This window comes from Sebastes umbrosus, chromosome 12 (genome assembly GCF_015220745.1).
Source record: "Sebastes umbrosus isolate fSebUmb1 chromosome 12, fSebUmb1.pri, whole genome shotgun sequence".
NCBI lineage: Eukaryota > Metazoa > Chordata > Actinopteri > Perciformes > Sebastidae > Sebastes > Sebastes umbrosus.
In genome coordinates, this window is record NC_051280.1 from 14852880 (window position 1) to 14871941 (window position 19062).

Genomic DNA, 19062 nt, shown 5'->3' on the forward strand with positions numbered 1-19062 from the left:
ATCTGAGAGTTTTCAGGCTCGACCAGTAATGGAGTTGGTGGTTTCACTGTGGTTAATATTTCACCACACCATTCCGAGAAACCTTTTCATTTCTCCGAGGACCAAACAAGATTATCACTCATTGGCTACCCGGGGGTGTCTTATTATCATAACAATAGGTGAACTGCCAAGGATATGACCACAGTCCTTGAGGATTAAATCAATATTCTGCCCTAGTAACCACGCACGGAGACCATAGCAACCATTACCCACAACACTATAGGGGTATGCAATTCAGATAAAGCTAAACCATTTCATCCGTAAACTTCTGAGAATTGCAATGTCAACCATACATTGACACGGTCGAGATGCAATTTAAAAAAACGCTCACAGAAGGGAATGCAACATGATGCCTGAAGTGAGATAGACTATTGTGGTTTTGAATCCGCCTATCACAGTCGTTTCACCTGACAGGGAACGCTAAGACTTAGAATAGGTCTACCAAAACAATGTGTGACATATTGCAATTTCAAAACTACAAGACAGCAGCCTTTTTTTTCCAAAAGCAGCACGAGCTAAAATCAAAAGAGGATTGAGCCACTTTTATAAACTCATAACATCATGACGCCTTCAATACTATTGCTTGTCAAAATGTCACTGAATTTACTTGATGAAGATGTCAGAATTTAGAAGTGGTTGATGCTCTACTAAGGGCTGGATAATTACCTCCTATATTTTAAATGTATAAAAGCTGCACTCCTTTGTATTCACAGTCAGGATGGCCAATAATCATTAATGTGTTAAAAAAAAAAAAAAAAAAAAACACTTAACAGTGATGGATGATGCTGAGCTCATTTAACATATGAGACCTTGAATGAGTTTTATATGGCTTCATTCACAAACAGAGTCAGGTAAGTCAATGTAGCTGACAAACACTGACAAACTAAAAACCCTTGAGTTACTGCCTGAAACACAAATCAAGTATGGCATTGGCTGAATGGTTATGGTACTTTATAGATAATATCGTACTCTACAATGAGACACACACACACACAAATATATTAGTGAGCATGTAGGGAGTACTCTATACTGTAGTGGTATTTGCTAACAAGACATTAAAGGACCAATATGTAATATATTTACTATAATACATCATAAAATGACAATGATATGTCATCAGAGATTAAGGAAACATGCTAAATTGAAATACCTGTTGCGTCTGAAATTCCATACTAACAGGCTTTTAGTGCACTAAAACAGTATGTGAGATATTTTAGTAGTGTCCGAAACCTTAGTATGAAACCAATAGTACGCAAATTGCGTAATATTTCCAGTGAAATATTAAAGTATGAACCAGTCTCCAACCAGCAAGGAGGCTCTCAGGAAGGGACAACGTAAGCTACTGCTCAGTACGTCCGAAAAGATACATACTACTGTTTATTCACACAGAAGTATGTTGAACGATAGTACACCTGTTGAGTATGTAGTGCATAGTATGCGATTCCGGACCAAGACACTGGTTTCTCTGACAACTATGCTACAGCCAGTATGTTCTCCTTTTAAATCTCCATTCCGGTCCGGAACGTCCGTTTTTGTTTCTGCCGGTGTGATCCTGTCCACTGCCCGTTTCAACACCCCGATGCCACATATGAAACAAATTGGCACACAAACACAGACTTCTGCAGCCATGGAAGCAAACATACAAACTGGATCAACAGAGATAACGTTAACATTAGATTCTAGCCGACCTGAAAAGCCTCGGCACATCTCTCCGTGGTCCGTGTGCACCTGGGTTATCAAGGCGGCACGTATTAGAGGCATAAAGCCAGTAGGGCTGTCGCAATATCTGCAATATTGCAATACCGCAACATTGACAAGTCAACCACATGGGATGGCAAGCAGCCGCCACAACCGCAATGATTAACGTTTTTCCTTTTTTTTAATTCTTTGCAATGGGAGCAATGCATTTTTACACTTTTCTACAAACGACAGCAGCGTGACGAGGTGCTCAGGGTCTATTCTGCGCTGGGCGCTGCACGTATGGTGTTTTTTTCTGGACGTCGAGAGTTGATAAATGTTCACCTTTGGGTAAAACTCCACAATGACAAACTGTCACATCCTACATGTAGCTACAAGTGCTGGACAACAACGGAGGAGAAATTAATACACACAGCCCGGCAGGTCCGTCCATCCTCCCTATGTGCTTCAGCCTTCCCTTCATCCAGAGCAAGTACTCTACCTTGTGCCGACATTTTAATATTCCGTATCATAGCAACCAGACGCAAACCAATGCCCTTCTTTGTTCTGCATTTAACAATAAACAAATATTCAATTTGTTTTAAGACTGTCATCTTTGTCATTAAAAAAACAACAATATACCTAATAATAGTCTAACAATATTGCTCCTTTAACTAGAAAAACACACAGTAAGCAAACTAACAGCAGCAAACGTGCGGTGGATGTCCAGAAAGTTGACTATAGAGGGCTACAGGAATGAGTCCTAAAACCCGGAAATGAGCTAGCATTTTAGCACTTCCGGTTCCTTCGTCTAGAAGTCAATCGGTTTTTTTAATGTGTTTTTAGTTAGATGCCTGAAATAAGGTCTGTGGTTAACAGAAGCTTAAGAGACATAAAATACATCAAAAAATAACCTACAAGTGAATTTTGAAGCCTTTATGTGTCTTAAAAAAGGCGTTTGCTAACAAGTGGCTTGCTGACATCATGCTGACTCGTCCGTCATTATAGTCTCGCGTATACTCGCGCTCATGCAACCGTGATGTAGTTCGTCTACAGCCAAACGTTAGCTTTTTACTTCTGGTGATTGCATTTACACTTCAAAAATCATAAAAGTGTTGTTCATTTGTGAAGATTATCTTGCTGAACAAAACGTGCAAGTATCATAAATGTGTGTTTGTCACAGATCTTATTTTCTGCAATAATCCAAATCCCATTGGCTTTTTGTCGAGGGAACTCAGGGCGATGCTAACTTCCTGGTTGGCCTACAAAAATACGTCATCCGTGGAGCATTGTATAACCTGACCTATTGTGTCCATGATATTAAGTGTCCTGTCAGAATTAACCTCACCTTTTAGAAAAACAGGAAACCCTGAAGTGAAATCCTGAGACTACAATGATATTACATACATGGTTTCATCGTAACTGAACAACGATCTAAAACCTCAAAATAAAGTAGATTGGGATAAATAACTGAATTGTCTTCAGTGAAACATGCATAAACATTTCTTCATATATTGATAAACATTCAACATCACAGTATAGTGATAGCTGTAATTGTTCCATAAATCTGCATTTGACATTCAATTTCCACATTCAGTAATAGAACGCAGATACTCTTCACGCTGCATTTATTTGCATTCTCTTTACATTTGGCCAACGTTGTCCTGTGTAAAGATTAGCAAACTTTAATCCCAAATTCATACTGGCAGGCATGCCTGTTGTTGCAGATTGCAGGATGAAAGTGGTGGACTTTGCAACAGTAATTGGCTTTCAAGTGGATGGTAGAATGCACAGCATAATGCAGTGAATATTAATAAGGAGGGGTAATATTTATGGCGCTGCTAAGCACTGCACTCTCTTTTTGTGCCTTTGAATTTGACTTTTCACTATCAACTAATGTTCTGAAAAATTCCAAGGCTTAGAATACCTCTCTGGCTTATATTAGAGGCTCGTCTGTGTTTTCATAACTGTCTCAATGTCATAATTGCATGTTAACTAGTCCAGGTATGTTTGTAAAAGCAACTAAATATTGTAAAGATGCAATAACATTTATAGGCTAATGCAACCCAGACAAGAGCGAGGAGTAAGTCACAGTAATGTCTGATGTGTGTGCCAACCTAATACAGCACTAAATATAATTTAACTATAATCTATGCTCTTCCTTTGTCCTATATATTTGATCATACTTTGTGTAAATGCTACATCTTTTAATTTACAGTTCCATGTTTAACTTTGGTCAGATTTCTGTTTTTTGCACATCCAAGAAAATGTGTTATCTATTAATCCACGACATCTTTAGCTGGGATAATGCACATTAAAATGTTTAGCACTGCCAGAAATGATAAAAAAGCTACATTATGGAACACTAACTGAAACCAGAATTTCTGATAATTGAAGGAAAGAGAAATTCTTTGAATCTGACTTATTTCTTAACAAGATTTACATTGTTACGGTTGGTCCGTAATGCAAACAATGTGATTCATACTGATGTGCTGTTTGCGGTCACCTAAGATACGCTGCAAAAGCTTTGGCAAAATTCTCCAAACAAAAGTTGAACCTAATTCGACAAGTGCACATCTTAATTTAGTGAAAGCCAGTACAGCAGCAATGTTGCCACTCTCACTATGTGGATCTAAATGATGTTGGATATTAAGTTGTGTGTTATCATAATTACTACAGTTCAGCAAAAACTCCTAAGACAAGCAAACCACCCTGATGGGATGTAAAGCTAAAAGGAGCAATTACAGTAAGTCATTCTTTGTGATGCCCGAGTTATGCAGATTTGGCAAGCACATCGGAGGACAGATTACCCTGTTAGGAACCGAACCCTGCAGTAAAGCAGTCGACATTTAAGAGCACATACATCATGAAGTTAAAGAAGGGGCAGCAGAGATGCAACACTGCACCGAACAGAGCAGTGCCAGTACCGAGGAGCAAAAACATTAACGTGGACTATAGATTAGACTGAAAGTGTGATCCTTTCTAACTATCCCCACCTCTAAACACATTGTTTTACTATGTAAAATGTTCAGCAGCTTACATAAGTGCATTGCAACTAAACAAAAAGTCAAATATTGTCAACTGTTTGAGTTTAAATGCAAAAACTTCAAGTATACAGCAGATTAGATGTGTGTAGCCCATATTAATGTTGAGATAAAAAAATATTTTGTTTGCAATGGGGAAAAAATTATGAAGCTCTAACATTTGTTTGAGTGCGTAACTGGTATATTTGTATAAAAGACTGAAACAACTTGAGCATTTGGCAACTACAGAGTAATCACTGCAGGTATCAAGCGAAGCTTTGTTCTATTAAGCTACAAACCCTGCAGAAGAAAAAACACTCCCCGTAGCCTTTAGCAATATGTTGATATGAAAGGCTGTGATAAACAGAACAGCCAACATTTTTCTTTTTCTGTGACTGTCAGACAGACTAAGTGAGGTAGCAGATGTGCACACACACTCACTCACCTTTTTTTTCCATCTTCTCTTCACAGATGAGACAAACAAGCTGCAGAAATCTGCCAGAAAACAGAAAAAAGACAGCCTTCACAATACAGTCGACCAATGCCTGCTATTCAATATGTGTGGCAGTTGTGCTGCAAATGACCTTGCATAAACGCTGTCTGAGATAAGGGCCTATTCATATGTAATCTACTGCTCAATATCTGCTGTGTGCTTGTGGAGAACAAAACTGAGAGGAGAAGAAAAAGTCTAAGACCATGGACACAGACATGGCAATGTACTATGAAGAGATTTGGTACTAATACAAATTGTAACACTTATGTGTCATTCATCAACACAAATGTACCAATTTCTTATAGAAAAGGAAATAAAAGCAGGTGTTTTAGTAAAGCTAAGATAACATCAGAGGGTCAGTGAAGTTTTACAGCAAATCCTCTCATGTTAAACTCAATTCAATTCATTTTTAGATGGCGTCAAATCATAACAGAAGTTATCTCAAGACACGTTTCATATAGAGAGAGCAGGTCTAGATCGTACTCTTAAACTTGAATACAAATAATATGGATGGGTCTTTACTGTACTGCTCACTGAAACATGTCAATAGAGCTGCAACAATTAATCGATTAGTTTTCAACTATTAAATTAATCCCCACCTGTTTTGATAATCGATTAATCGGTTTGAGTAATTCTTTAAGAAAAAAAAAAGAGTAAAAATTATCTGATTCCAGCTTCTTAAATGTGAATATTTTCTGGTTTCTCCACTCTTCTATGACAGTAAACTGAATATCTTTGAGTTGTGGACAAAACAAGACATTTGAGGACATCATTTTGGGCTTTGGGAAACAGTGAACGACATTATTCATCATTTCAAATTCAAACAACTAATCGATTAACCAAGAAAATAATTGACAGATTGGCAGTGAAAATAATCATTAGTTGCAGCCCTACTTTCATGTTAAACTTGAAGACAAAAATATGGATAGTCTCTACTCCACTGCTCACTGAAACATGTCATATCGCTTAGGCTGAATACATACTGTATTAATGCTTAAATCACAGCTGACTAGGTGTTTGTATTTTTGTAAGCAGTGTTGTTTTTTTCTGCGTACTACGTGACAGATATAAATGCATCTCTTTATATCTTGTTTTCAGAAAATTGAATTAAGTAACTGCAACTTACTAAAGGTTTTCAGTAATGAGTCCAGGGCTATTTGAAACCCAAAACATTTCCATGCTGAAGCTGTTATTGCAAAGCTCCTCTGCTTAGAGCTCTGAGGTGTTCGCCTTAACACCACTGTCGATTTACTTCTCACTAAGTAGCCTACTTGATAAGAGAGTGTGGTTGCAGCAACTTTCTATTCACTGCTTACCTACTGTAGACCACAGTTGTAAACGTCCCAAATGTGTCCCAGTTTATTTCATGTTACAGATTGTGGTTGCGTCCAAAATTCCATACTAACACGATATTTAGTACGCTAAAACAGTATGTGAGATTTTTTTAGTACACGTATGTCCGAAGTATGTATGTAAATTGCATACTGTTTCCGGTGAAATTTTACATTATGCCACGCTGGACACTATGGCAGCATAAATATCCCACAATGCAGTGTGTTAGTGATGAAAACGTTCATAACAGACGTTGACGACAGCTCTGTAACATCAATAACACTTCAATTTAAGTGTAAGTATAAGATTTCACTTTGCCAGGCTGAGTAAATTAATTCAGACTTTGATTCTCACAAACCGTTGTTTTGGTCACATCAGGTTGGCGTGGGTTACCATGGTTACATGTCTCCAACCTGCAAGGAGGCTCTCAGGAAGTGATGACGTAAATTACAGCTCACTGCGTCTGTGAAAAAAAATACATAATACTGTTTATACACACAAAAGTATGTAGAACAATTGAACACATATTGGGTATGTAGTGCATAGTATATGCAATTTCGGATGAAGCTTAAGCAAAGAACAAACAAACCGGAAGTAAACATAGACCCAAGCTGTTGCCTAGCAATGCAATTCTATTGAAACGGTCTATGGGATTATCATGATATGGATGCATCTCAAAATTGAGTTGAACATCAGTTGCATGTTTAAAGCCAATACAACTGCCCCAAGCTTTAGCGTGATAGTAAAGAATGAGCATGATAAAGTGTTTTACCATTTAGAGAGATGTGCTTGTGTGATATAGAGGTATTATTTATGTTCAGTTCCTTTAAGTGCCTTGGGTCTCATCAATCAAACAGATAAAATGTCTATGATACAGGAGCTAGGACATATGGTATATACACACACACACAACACACACATCAGACAAGATAGATACATCTTTGAATTGTGTTACTGGCTCATACTTAAACTAGTATGTCAGTATCAGGAAATATCTACTTATTGAAATAGGAGATGATGTTTAACTGACATCTGAAAAACACAATAACATTGTGGGATTTGGGGAATAAAATGCTTTAAGACAAAAAAAATATATTTATGGTCAAAGTCAGTAGATGCTGACATGTTTTATAATCAAATCTAGATAGTAAACAAATACCAATTATACTAGGACAAACACTGAGGGCCAATTTAGATGTTAAACTTTTCATCCCAAATAACACAACAAGAGTAATAAAGAAAATACAAGCCTGGAGCAGAACCATTTTTATCCCAATTATCAGCGTGAAAATCTTAAATTTGTCGAGATGTTCTACACATAAAAGTGTCCAGGATCAAACACAAGCTTAGGGATGTAAACACACCATTACTAAACAAGCAAATAACCCCATTACCACAATCAGACACCACAGTAACACCAACTGAATCTGAAATACATCATGTGTTACATCAAGAGGGCAGACGAACACGCTAGGGGGTCTCAGAGAAAAAGCCACTACCAGCGACCACCACTGTGCACTTTATGATGCAAATACATTGTATATTGTATGTATAGTATTTGAATTTTTCTGCTATCTGAATGTGATGAGAGGATATGTTTAGAATATGCCTAAATTATAATTTGCCAAGAAAACCATAAACAATCATTACACAAAGCTGAGATACTAGCCAGCTGTGCAATTATGGTGCCTTCAAATGAAACTTGTGAGCTCATGTTTACAACATGGGAAGTCGTGTGCACAATATGCTCGGCGCTGCAAGGAGTTAGTCTTGAGAACACCGCTGCTAAGCAACGACAATATTACCGTTATTGTCAGATATTTAAAAGGGTTTGTGTATTTTATTACATCATAAAATATAAATATTATTGGCCCGTCAACAACCAAATGGATACTCCGAGATGTTACAATGAAACTAAAAAGGATCGTGGTTGCTGCTATTCTTAGTATTTGGTCCATTATTTCAAGATCACAACTTAAATATCTTTCAAAGTAACAAGAAGTTTTTCTCTTTATTTAGACTTAACATCATATTTACATGACATAAATTATAATTCTGTGGTTCTCAGGTTGAATTTCAAAACATTTTTTTTTTAAAGATAACTAATAATTATCTTGTTATCTGGAGATGAGAGACTCAAGATCCGGATCTCGTAATAATGAGATGTTAATTGTTAGCCACAGAGGCTAACAATTTAGCAAGCTAGCACATGGATTACATACTGCAGTAAATGCAAAGGCATAATGACAGAGGGAAAAGATGAGGCCATTGGGAATATCAACATTTTCCTCAGACCTATTGTAAAATTACAAAGAAAAACAATATATGACTAAAATGACTATATATTAATTTATTATGCACAGAAAAAATACCTTCCAAGGCCTCCGCCATTTCTGACAACGTCAACAAAAACACGTCACAACTTGTAAACTCTGAGCTTTCAGCCACTTTCCATGAGGTTGTGAATACCAAAAGAGGAGGGGCGTTCATATGGACTCTTCTGGTGAACACGGTAAACACAACCCCCATTTGAAGGCACCATTTGTCCCAATTAGGAGTTTGTTTAGACACAAAACAGTTCCTGCATCAAGTAAATTAAGTCTGAATTATAATGCTATAGGGACTTAAACACAGCACTCCACTATATTAGAAAGCTTCAAGCCTAGACATTAATAGTGCCAAATATTTGCAATAAACAAACCTGGGGGCTTCTTTAGGGAGCCAGTGCTTTACTTTAATCCAGCCTTGCTCATAACCCCCATACATTTTAATAGCCTCTAATCTTATCTGGAAACAGTGCACGTGGATCAAGAGTGAACTTACCTTAACACTGTCTGTGACTACAAATGCAGCTCAAAAGTGTTTCCTGTATATGTCACGTCATCTAAGTACACCCCTAGGTCTAAAATATTTTGTCAGCTACAAACTACATGGAAGATTACAATGGATTACAGTGGAATCTACTACAAAGTGGACAACTGGAAGATTTAATACAGGTTTAAAAACTGGTGCAAGCGTGCCACCCAGTGGACACCATTGTTATGTGCAATGGTAAAATGGTTATAAATTGTATATTATAAATAATAATTTGTGCATATAAGAAAAGATAACAAATAGTCAATATGATTAAGATAAATATTTAAGTAATGAATTGATATTGTGATTAAGTTATATTATAAGTAATGAATTGGTATTCTGGATTGATAACACATTTATATTTTGATAAGGATAATTATATCAGTAATTAATTTATATTTCTGTCTGACACAGATAATTATAGTTAGAATAATTATTAATAATAATAATTATAGTTAGACAAATTTAGGAACATTTAATTAGAGTATGGCTCAATAAGGAAGCTGGTTAATAATTAATAATTGATATATGGAGAAAGGGTGGGATTAAATAAGTTTATACTTCTTCTCACTCCTTATTGAAAATGTAAATCAAGGCATCAATTGTTGACAATTTATTTTTCTTATGCTTGTCATTGTATGTAAATACTAATTGTTTCTGACTGTCCACTTGTTAGTATGATCATTCTTTTTCTTTATTTGATATATATTATTTTTTTTGTATTCTACATGTTCTACAGAAAAAAATAAAACTCAACCTCCATTTATCACATTACCAGCGTGCAAAAACAGCACAAAAACATTACCTGCTGCCTGAGTAAAGTCTAACACGTTTGGGAGACTTCTTATAGCTGCAGTTTTATTCCTTTTCGTAGTCGGTTAATTGTATTTCTGTGGAGCAAATACAAGGCAGGTGAGTTAAATCAGCCACTAATTATCGCACGCTTCATAAGCAGCTGAACCATGAGCCAGAAAACAGGGATAATTATTCCTAAAAAAAAGAGTACTTACAGCATTTACCGTTCTTAATACTGTCAAAGAATGAGTAATGATGTATCTAAAAAGAAGGGGAAGGGTTCAGGTGAGAAAAAGGGCAAAAGAAAAGCCAAAAGAAGAGAGACTTACGCGATGTACATCTATAAAGTATTGAAACAGGTGGGTGGAAACAAAAAAACGAGCTTTTCCTCGTGTTTCCCTATATCTGAAAATGAACAACTTGTCCCTCTGCCTTCCACAGGTTCATGCGGACACGGGCATTTCCAGCCGAGCCATGAGCATCATGAACTCCTTCGTGAACGACCTGTTTGAGCGGATCGCCACCGAGGCGTCCCGGCTGGCTCAGTACAATAAACGCTCCACCATCACCAGCAGAGAGGTGCAGACCGCCGTGAGGCTGCTGCTGCCCGGGGAGCTGGCCAAACACGCCGTGTCCGAGGGAACCAAAGCTGTCACCAAGTACACCAGCTCCAAATGAAGACTTCAACACCTCTCGGAGATGTTGTGACAAAGGGGGTTCAAACCTGCTGTGCATCAGGGGTTTTTGTAACCTGGTTTATTCCAATAATAAACATAAGCACAAAGATTTCTTTTCATTTTTTTTTCTCCCTGCCTTTTACTTCTTTCTTTTAAAGGTCCCATGCTCTTTTCAAGTTCATACTTGTATTTTGTGTTTCTACTAGAACATGTTTACATAAGATAATATAAAATGAACCTTTATTAATCCAAGGAGAGAAATTCAGGTGTCAAAGCAGCAACATCAGCAAACAGAGTGAAACACAGGAGAGGTAAAGGTATACAAAAATTATAAAAACAATAAATAGAGATATAAAAGATACAGAGCGAATGGGTGAGCATAGTGTGTGCAGTCGTCAATAAATAAGTGTATGTGCAATAAATAAATGTAATATGTACATATGTGCAGTCTATAAAGTGGTATATAGGATGTATAGTGTAAAGTGTGCCAGAGTCCAAGATGGTTGCAGACAAGCACATGCTGTAATGTTAAAAAAAAACTTTATTTTCCTCATACTGTCAGCCTGATTATACCTGTATTCACCCTCTGTCTGACACGCTCCGTTTTAGCGCATTTTGACAGAATTGCAACAGACTTGCAACAGAATTGCGTTGCTAGGTAAAAGCTTGGGTCCATGTGTACTTCCTGTCAGCTGATGACATTCACATACACTGAAACCAGGAAATAAACTGGGACACATTTAGAATGTTTACTTTTAAAATTGTGTAACGGGTCTAAATATTGTATATTCGTGACATCACGAATGGGCAGAAATCCTGACAGCTTGTTTCAAATGCAGAGTTTTTGAATACAGGCTGTGTGTATTTCCCTGTGGATTGAGTGTTTCGATACTTTCACAGTATTTATATAGGACTTAAGCCTGCTTTATAATGAAAAACATGAAAATCTCACTTTTTTATGATATGGGACCTTTAAATGGTAAAGCAGTAACGCATCAGTATTAACCACTAGATGGGGTAATTGCACATCTGTCACATTGTAGGCATATATTGACTGTCTATGATAAACAGATCTCATTCTGTACATTACAACTATAAATGTTCCTCATTACAAACTAATACTTGTTGAAATAAATTGTACAACGTTACAATGACCCACATGCATCAGTATTAACACCTGCATGTATTTGCTCAGTGCTCTTATTCAAGATTCAAGAGTTTTATTTGCCATTTGCACCTATAAGTACATTGGAATTCTGAGCAGTTTACACCGAGTCAACTTTAAGAAAATAAAAAGTAGTAAAGGCACAAGGTAATTACAGTACAAAATAAGTAGCACATTCAACTCAACACAATAAATAAATAAAACATAAAACGCCCTCAGTGTAGTCAATAAATAAGCTTAACTACCCTCTGCATAAGAACGATACCCCCAGAATAAAAAATATGCAGTATATGCTCCATGACCATGTTAAAATAACTTGTATTTCTCATAAAAATATAAAAGAAAAAAAAATTGATATTATTATTATTTAATTATTATTAGATAATATCTAATGTTAAGTGTTCAGATTATGTTTTTTAACAGTCTGAAAATAAAAAAAATTGGAAGACACAAAAGTAAATTAAAATGTTGACATTAGAGAGGCACTAGTATGAATTTGAAGAAAAAAATGACTAATATTGTGAGGAAGGTGTATTGCACTTTGTTTTATGTTTGTGACCATATTCTTAATTCAATTTATGTAATTAATTAATTTAATTTAATTTAATTTAATTTAATTTAATTTAATTTAATTTAATTTAATTATTTACTTCATTAAATTTTCATTGTAAATATATATCCTTTTAACTTAAAGGGACTGTTTGTAAGAATCAGAAATTGGTTGTAACAGCGACATTTGTGGCCATTAAGTCAACGAAAGTCAGCGTCCTGTTGCTCACGCTCGCCTGTGTGTGCAAGCACTACCTGAATGTGAGCGAGCATCCGTCAAAACAGTAAGGTGACACATGTCAGCTAAAACCACAATATCACTCTATATTTCACCTGCTTGGCATTTATTTCTGCACAAACGTCCACTGTACATTCACTAGATATTCTCAGCGCTAAACTAACTCTTCTGCAGCGTTTAGTGTGCATGCACGTGAGGTGGAGCGAGCTGTGAGTGAAGGCAGGCAGGCAGGCAGAGGAGCAGAGGAGCAGAGTACAGCAGAGACTCCGGCCCTGGAGACCAAAGCTACGGTCTCCCCGCGTACTTCGACCACGGCCAACACTGTTTAACAGACGGGCTTCACTAGATATCACTTTGCGCTTTTGGTGCTTCCGTGTAGTTTGTGTTGGAGTCTGAGTCTGAACAGTGTAGCCACATGCAAGTGCACATGGGACATCGACCCGGATTGATTTATACATGTAAGAAGTTACAAACAGTCCCTTTAATGTTTAGCTATTTACTTTCAAGTAAGATTTTTTTTTTTACAGTGCCATATGTCTAATTTGGGGGAAGGTTCTGTGTGTGTAAAATCAATAAATATATATCTTCTTTTTTTTAAAATGCTTCTAACCCAGCCCCAAAGTCATCTTCATATTCTAACAAAGTTTGAATTATTATTTTAACTCAGGTGGTTTTAAAATACATTACAACTGTCAGCATAATAGAAAACAGTGTGGTAGAGGATCATATCAGCTATAACTCTATATAGTATGTACATAATTTATAGCCTAGTTAGTGGATACTGATCACAATATAGCAGAGATGGAAATATTACTTTATTATTCATTTATATATATTATTATTATTATGTATATATATATATATATTTATTTATAATAATATTATATATATTTAATATTAATATATTATTATTAATTGTGGCATTCAGTTGAGTATGAGGGGGCTGAGTAACAAAGTTACTTCTGATTGCAGAAAAATAGTTTGTCATCCACTTTGTTTTAAATCCTCATACACGTACATCATCATACAGTTATCAATCCAAAAGCAAAAGCACCTGTGCTTCTTGGTGAGACACAAATAAATGGGGATGCACTGAGCCCCGACAGGTGTGAAAGTAAACAGGTGGATGTGATTTCGAGAGGGTGACGTTAAGATAACTGGAGCTTAATCAAAGCTTAGCTACTGTCAGCCAGCTAATCTCTTCTTCTTCATTGTAATGTTAGCACATTATCCCCTGAATGTTACGTTAAAGGGATTGTTTGTAACTTCTTACACGTATAAATCACTCGGGTCGGTGTCCCATGCTCGCTCGCATATGCGCGCTCGGGTCGGTGTCGGTGTCCCATGCACTACGCTGTTCAGACAAGACTCCAACACAAACTACACAGAAGCACCGAATCCGCAAAGTTCTATCTAGTAAAGCCCGTCTTGCTAAACAATGTTTCGGTCGGAGGACGCGGGGGAGGCCGTAGCTTTGGTCTCCAGGGCCGGAGTCTCTGCTGCTCCTCTGCTCCTCTGCCTGCCTGATTGCCTTCACTCAGCTTGCTCCACCTCACGTGCATGCGTGCACACTACCCACTGCAGAAAACAGAGGTTTTCCGTGTCTTGTGAAGTGACGGGGCTCCGCAGCGAGAAACGTTATCGTCTCTGACCGGGTGCCGGTGTCTTCCCTGTTCCCTCCGGCCGCGGTCGGGAGGCTGAAGCAGGAAAAGCCAACACTAGGATCAGCAGTGATTCATGGCGAGACCTTCGTCTGTTCAGCTAACATTATCTGTGATAACAGTGATATGGTTTTAGCTGACGTGTGTCCCCTCACTGTTTTGAGCGATGCTCGTTCATGTCTATGTAGAGCGAGCAAGCGCGAACCCGACGCTGACTTTCATTGACTTAACGGCCACAGGTGTCACTGTTAACAAGCATTTCGGATTCTTACAAACAGTCCCTTTAATAAAGGAAATTATAAAAAAACATTTTTTCGGAGGATTTCTACAAGATGAGAAAGGACAGTATCAATGTACTTGGCTGAATAAAACAGCCACAACCTGAGAAACTGGACAAATATATATAAAAAAAAAAAAGAAAAGTCTTTGAGGGATTTAGAAATGTCTTTAAACAGGGGTAAGCAGTGTCTGAATTGGACCAAAAAACGTTCCAGTATCCTAATTCAGCAGTCACATTAATCTTGGATATATTTATATTTACGTATATCTTGGTTATATATCCCAATACAAATGCATTTTTATATGCATTTCATTACATACATTAGGCCAACATACAACATACATTCCCATAGTTTGTATATACAGTAAATGTATATTTGGTTAATAAACACTTTATGTAGCTACGGATACAAATCAAATTGTACACAAATATAATATTGCATATAAACTATAATAAAACCAACTTAAAATATGATATCTGTAGGTTTGCAGATTCAATTGGATAATGAGAAGGAATACGAAAGGCAATTCAGTGCTGTTTTCTCAGTATTAAAGGAACAGTGTGTATCAATTAGGGGGATCTATTGGCAGAAATGGAATGTAATATTAATAAGTGTGTTTTCTTTTGTGTATAATCACCTGAAAATAAGAATCGTTGTGTTTTTGTTACCTTAGAATGAGCCGTTTATATCTACATAGGGAGCGGGTCCTCTTCACGGAGTCCACCATGTTGATTCTTCATGTTTCAACAGTAGCCCTGAACATATTTTCCTGAATCGCCGCCGCTCCCTCTCTTGCTTCACGACTCACTTCCCACTTACACACACACTCTACGCACTGGCTCTGCTCCAAATGGCTCTGAGGAGGGCCATTCATGTTTTCGCGTCGGCCACCGTAGCTCTCCAACATGCTTGGCACACGGGAGAGGCTTCAGTTGGTTGCAATTTCCTCACCTCACCGCTAGATACCGCCAGATCCTACACACTGTTCCTTTAAGCTGGCTAGCCCTATGTGTTTACACAGGGACACAGTTACGCAGGTGTTTAGGGGTACGCACCAAGATGTGGCAGTACGGAATATGAAGTAATGGTACTCGTGGACAAAAAACAGAAAAAGTGCCGGTACTCAGTACTGGTGAGCACCGGTCCATTTCAGGCACTGGGTGTAAGTGTTGTAAAACGACCTGCAGTTTGGTTTTCATGTTCATGTCAAGAAAAACATGAACACAGCTCTGACTCAATTATGATCATCAGTCATCTCACATGTAAAGACAATGAATACATGGAAGGTACAAATTATTTATTTCAAAATACAACAATGGTGTGTTTTAAAAGTAATCTTTTTCACCTCTGACGTCTTTATCCGAACCCTGACAAGATGCATTATTCAGTCAGCTTTAAAAAATGTACTTATTTATAAAGTGATAGAGGAAATAATGCAACATTATATCCTTGTTATGCATTCTAATCAGGGCTTTAAAAGACGACCCTGTCAACTGAATAGTACTTGATTACAGGATAATGGCACTTGTGTTTGCACCAGTCCAATCTGCATAAAATGGAGGAACTGATAAAGGTCTCTCTAATTAGGATGGTGTTTACATTAGGCTTTACAGACACCTATTAGGCTATCCTTGTCAACATCCTACAAAGCCAGGCTCACTGTGATAATGCACTTGGATGTGACTCACACCGCTGTTATTGTTGAGATACCCATTTTGCGATGTTTCCCAGTATTCTTGGTAATGATGTGAAATCTACAGATGTTATTATGAGGGTGATACAGTCTTTGATGGCAGTAACTTTGTTCATGATTATCATGCCCATTTAGGTTCTGTATCTTGCCCCCTTCCTTCCCCATATCCCCTCTCATGCCCGTGCCTAGTGGTAGTCATCGCTGTCTCCTTTAGGCAGACTGCTATGAACACATTATGGATGGATGCATTAGTGAGTGATGCAGAGCCCGGGCTGGCTTGCCTTGTTTTCGTGTGAGAGTGCATCATTAGAAAATGTTCCACTTGGCAGGGAAGCGCGTATTAACTGCAACCGCAATGAAATGAGGTTGTGATAGATGGTTAAAGTTATACAGGACTATTAGGTTGAAATATGAACCTCTCAATTGTCATGATGAAACAAAGGGCTATTTGCGTGGTGATCAGTGCATTGAGAGACAATTGGAATCTGCAAAGACCGATACAATACATTATAGGTAGAGGGCTCAGAGCTGAAAGAGTACAGAAAAAGTAATCACGCTTCCACAGAATAGTTTGGAGCTACTGTTCAATTCAAGGCTCTATAAATTCATTTAGGTCCTCCACCAACAGCTCGAGCATCGCGATGAGACCTGGGGGAGATTTGCAAACAGGGCACCTTGTCTAAGCCCTGTTGTGGACTCTGATGAGCCATATATATGGAAGGAAACCAGTGTTGATTTGCTATCAAAGGCGCTTTAATGGCATCTAAGACTTATAGCAGACTGTGTGTGTGTCTACCTTAATGTGTCCGTATGGACTGCCAGAGTCAATATGATATTAAGGAAATTAGAACAAAGCCAAGATGTGAATCTGAATCAGCAGACAAAGGCATAAACGCAGCTTCCCTTTAGATAATGTCGCTAGCCAATTAAGCGTGCTCATTATCTCTTATCATGTTTCCATGGTGACCTCCCAAGTTATTCTACCAAATTTCAAACTTCCGTTTTCTCTTTAACTCCCTGAACTAAATTACATATTAATTGCTCTCTTATACCCGCACAGAACTGTCCATTTGCCAGACACGATCTTGAATAATAAGCAACACGTAAATCATTAATAATAGAAACACCTGATGGATAATTGAGTGCTCTGATGTCATGGTGGCACTCTCTAAACTTAGACTTTTTCTTTGCGTGCACTCTGTCTCAGATCCAATTGCAAAGCCATTAGCATTTAATATTACTGTAATTACTGTGTACATTTCATTATGTTCTCAGTATATTAAACGGCTGCTCAGTGTGGAGGGAGGGCTATAGTTTAATCTCTTTCTGTATTACTGCGTGCCACAGTACTCAAAACAGCATTAAGAGGCACATAATCAGAGGGAACTAATTGCCTATGATTGCATAAATGAAGTGCCTCACTCTCATCATCTCAGGCCTGTTGCTGATCTGATGTCCAGCCTCTCACCACCTTGGGAGAGGAAGGCGGTTGACCACAATGCAGAAAAGCCTTGGAGAGACGGTTTCTTCTGCTGGGTAATGTGAGGAAACCAAAGATTTAATATGTCCACGGGGGGCTGTGAGGCCAGGGGGTGTTACCACTGCTGATGTTTTTTTTGTTGTCATCAGAGTTGCCTCCGCTTCACAGAGGAAGAAAAAAAAAAAAAAGAAACATGAATGCCCACCATTTGAGAAATGAATTTATCGAAGTCGCTGTCTTTTTCCCCATTAGTAAGTGTTTAGTTCAGCGTTTTAAATAATTGCGTTACCAGGAATGATATTTAAAATACATTTGGGAGTCAATGAGGCGGGAAAGTGCCTACATGTTTTGCTGATGACACCCGGGCCATTTGGAAGACATCAAAGTAGAGAGGAGGTAGCCCAGATGCATATTATAAACTCATTATGTATATCATTTAAAAGGATGTACTCCAGCCGCAAAAACAATATTCCTAGTCTCTCTCTGGTAATGTGTGTTTTCAAAGTTGAAACTCTTACTCGCCTTCAGTTTAATGTGGCATCTATTACCAAACTGTAACATAAAATAAATGACCTTGATTTCCATACCAGAACAGTCGTTAAGGTATAGATGAGATGCAGCTATGCTTCTGTGTTTTCAAATGGGGAAGAAAAAGGTAAAACCTCTCCACAAATATCACATATTTCTCCAGCTGTGGTGCAGACCTTGTTTTCCACAGAGCCTACATGCACATTGATGGACTCCAACACAGAAATGGATAAACAGACATATAATACGTGGGTTTTTTTTTTACAATAGATGGCAAGTTAATCAGTCTCCAAAAACTTAATTCTGAGTAATCCTTGTGAGCCATGAAAAATCTATCCTTGGTGTCTAGAGAGTTAAAGGATGGGATCAGTTTTGCTACTGGATAGAATTTCTACCAGCATTGGAAAATGATGGTCCATCAGTCAAAAGAGATGTTTGTCAGATGCCTAGCGAGTAGGCTTAAGAGGCTTAATTATGCGCCGTCCCTCCGCCATCAGAACACTACACGTGGGGCAGAGTGACACAGTGGTTGCCAGTCATTCAGCCTAATGTTCTAATGCAGGGAGCCATGTGGA

General features: G+C 37.8%; 1 protein-coding gene across 1 annotated transcript; it reads left to right on the plus strand.

Annotated features, from left to right (window-relative positions):
* The first annotated feature begins 10370 nt into the window (after positions 1-10370).
* zgc:92591 (uncharacterized protein LOC436997 homolog) lies at positions 10371-11011 on the plus strand. Its single transcript, XM_037786626.1, has 2 exons — positions 10371-10574; positions 10657-11011. Exons 1-2 carry the CDS (start codon positions 10461-10463, stop codon positions 10891-10893), a joined length of 351 nt encoding a protein of 116 aa, XP_037642554.1. The 5' UTR covers positions 10371-10460; the 3' UTR covers positions 10894-11011.
* Positions 11012-19062: the final 8051 nt, after the last annotated feature.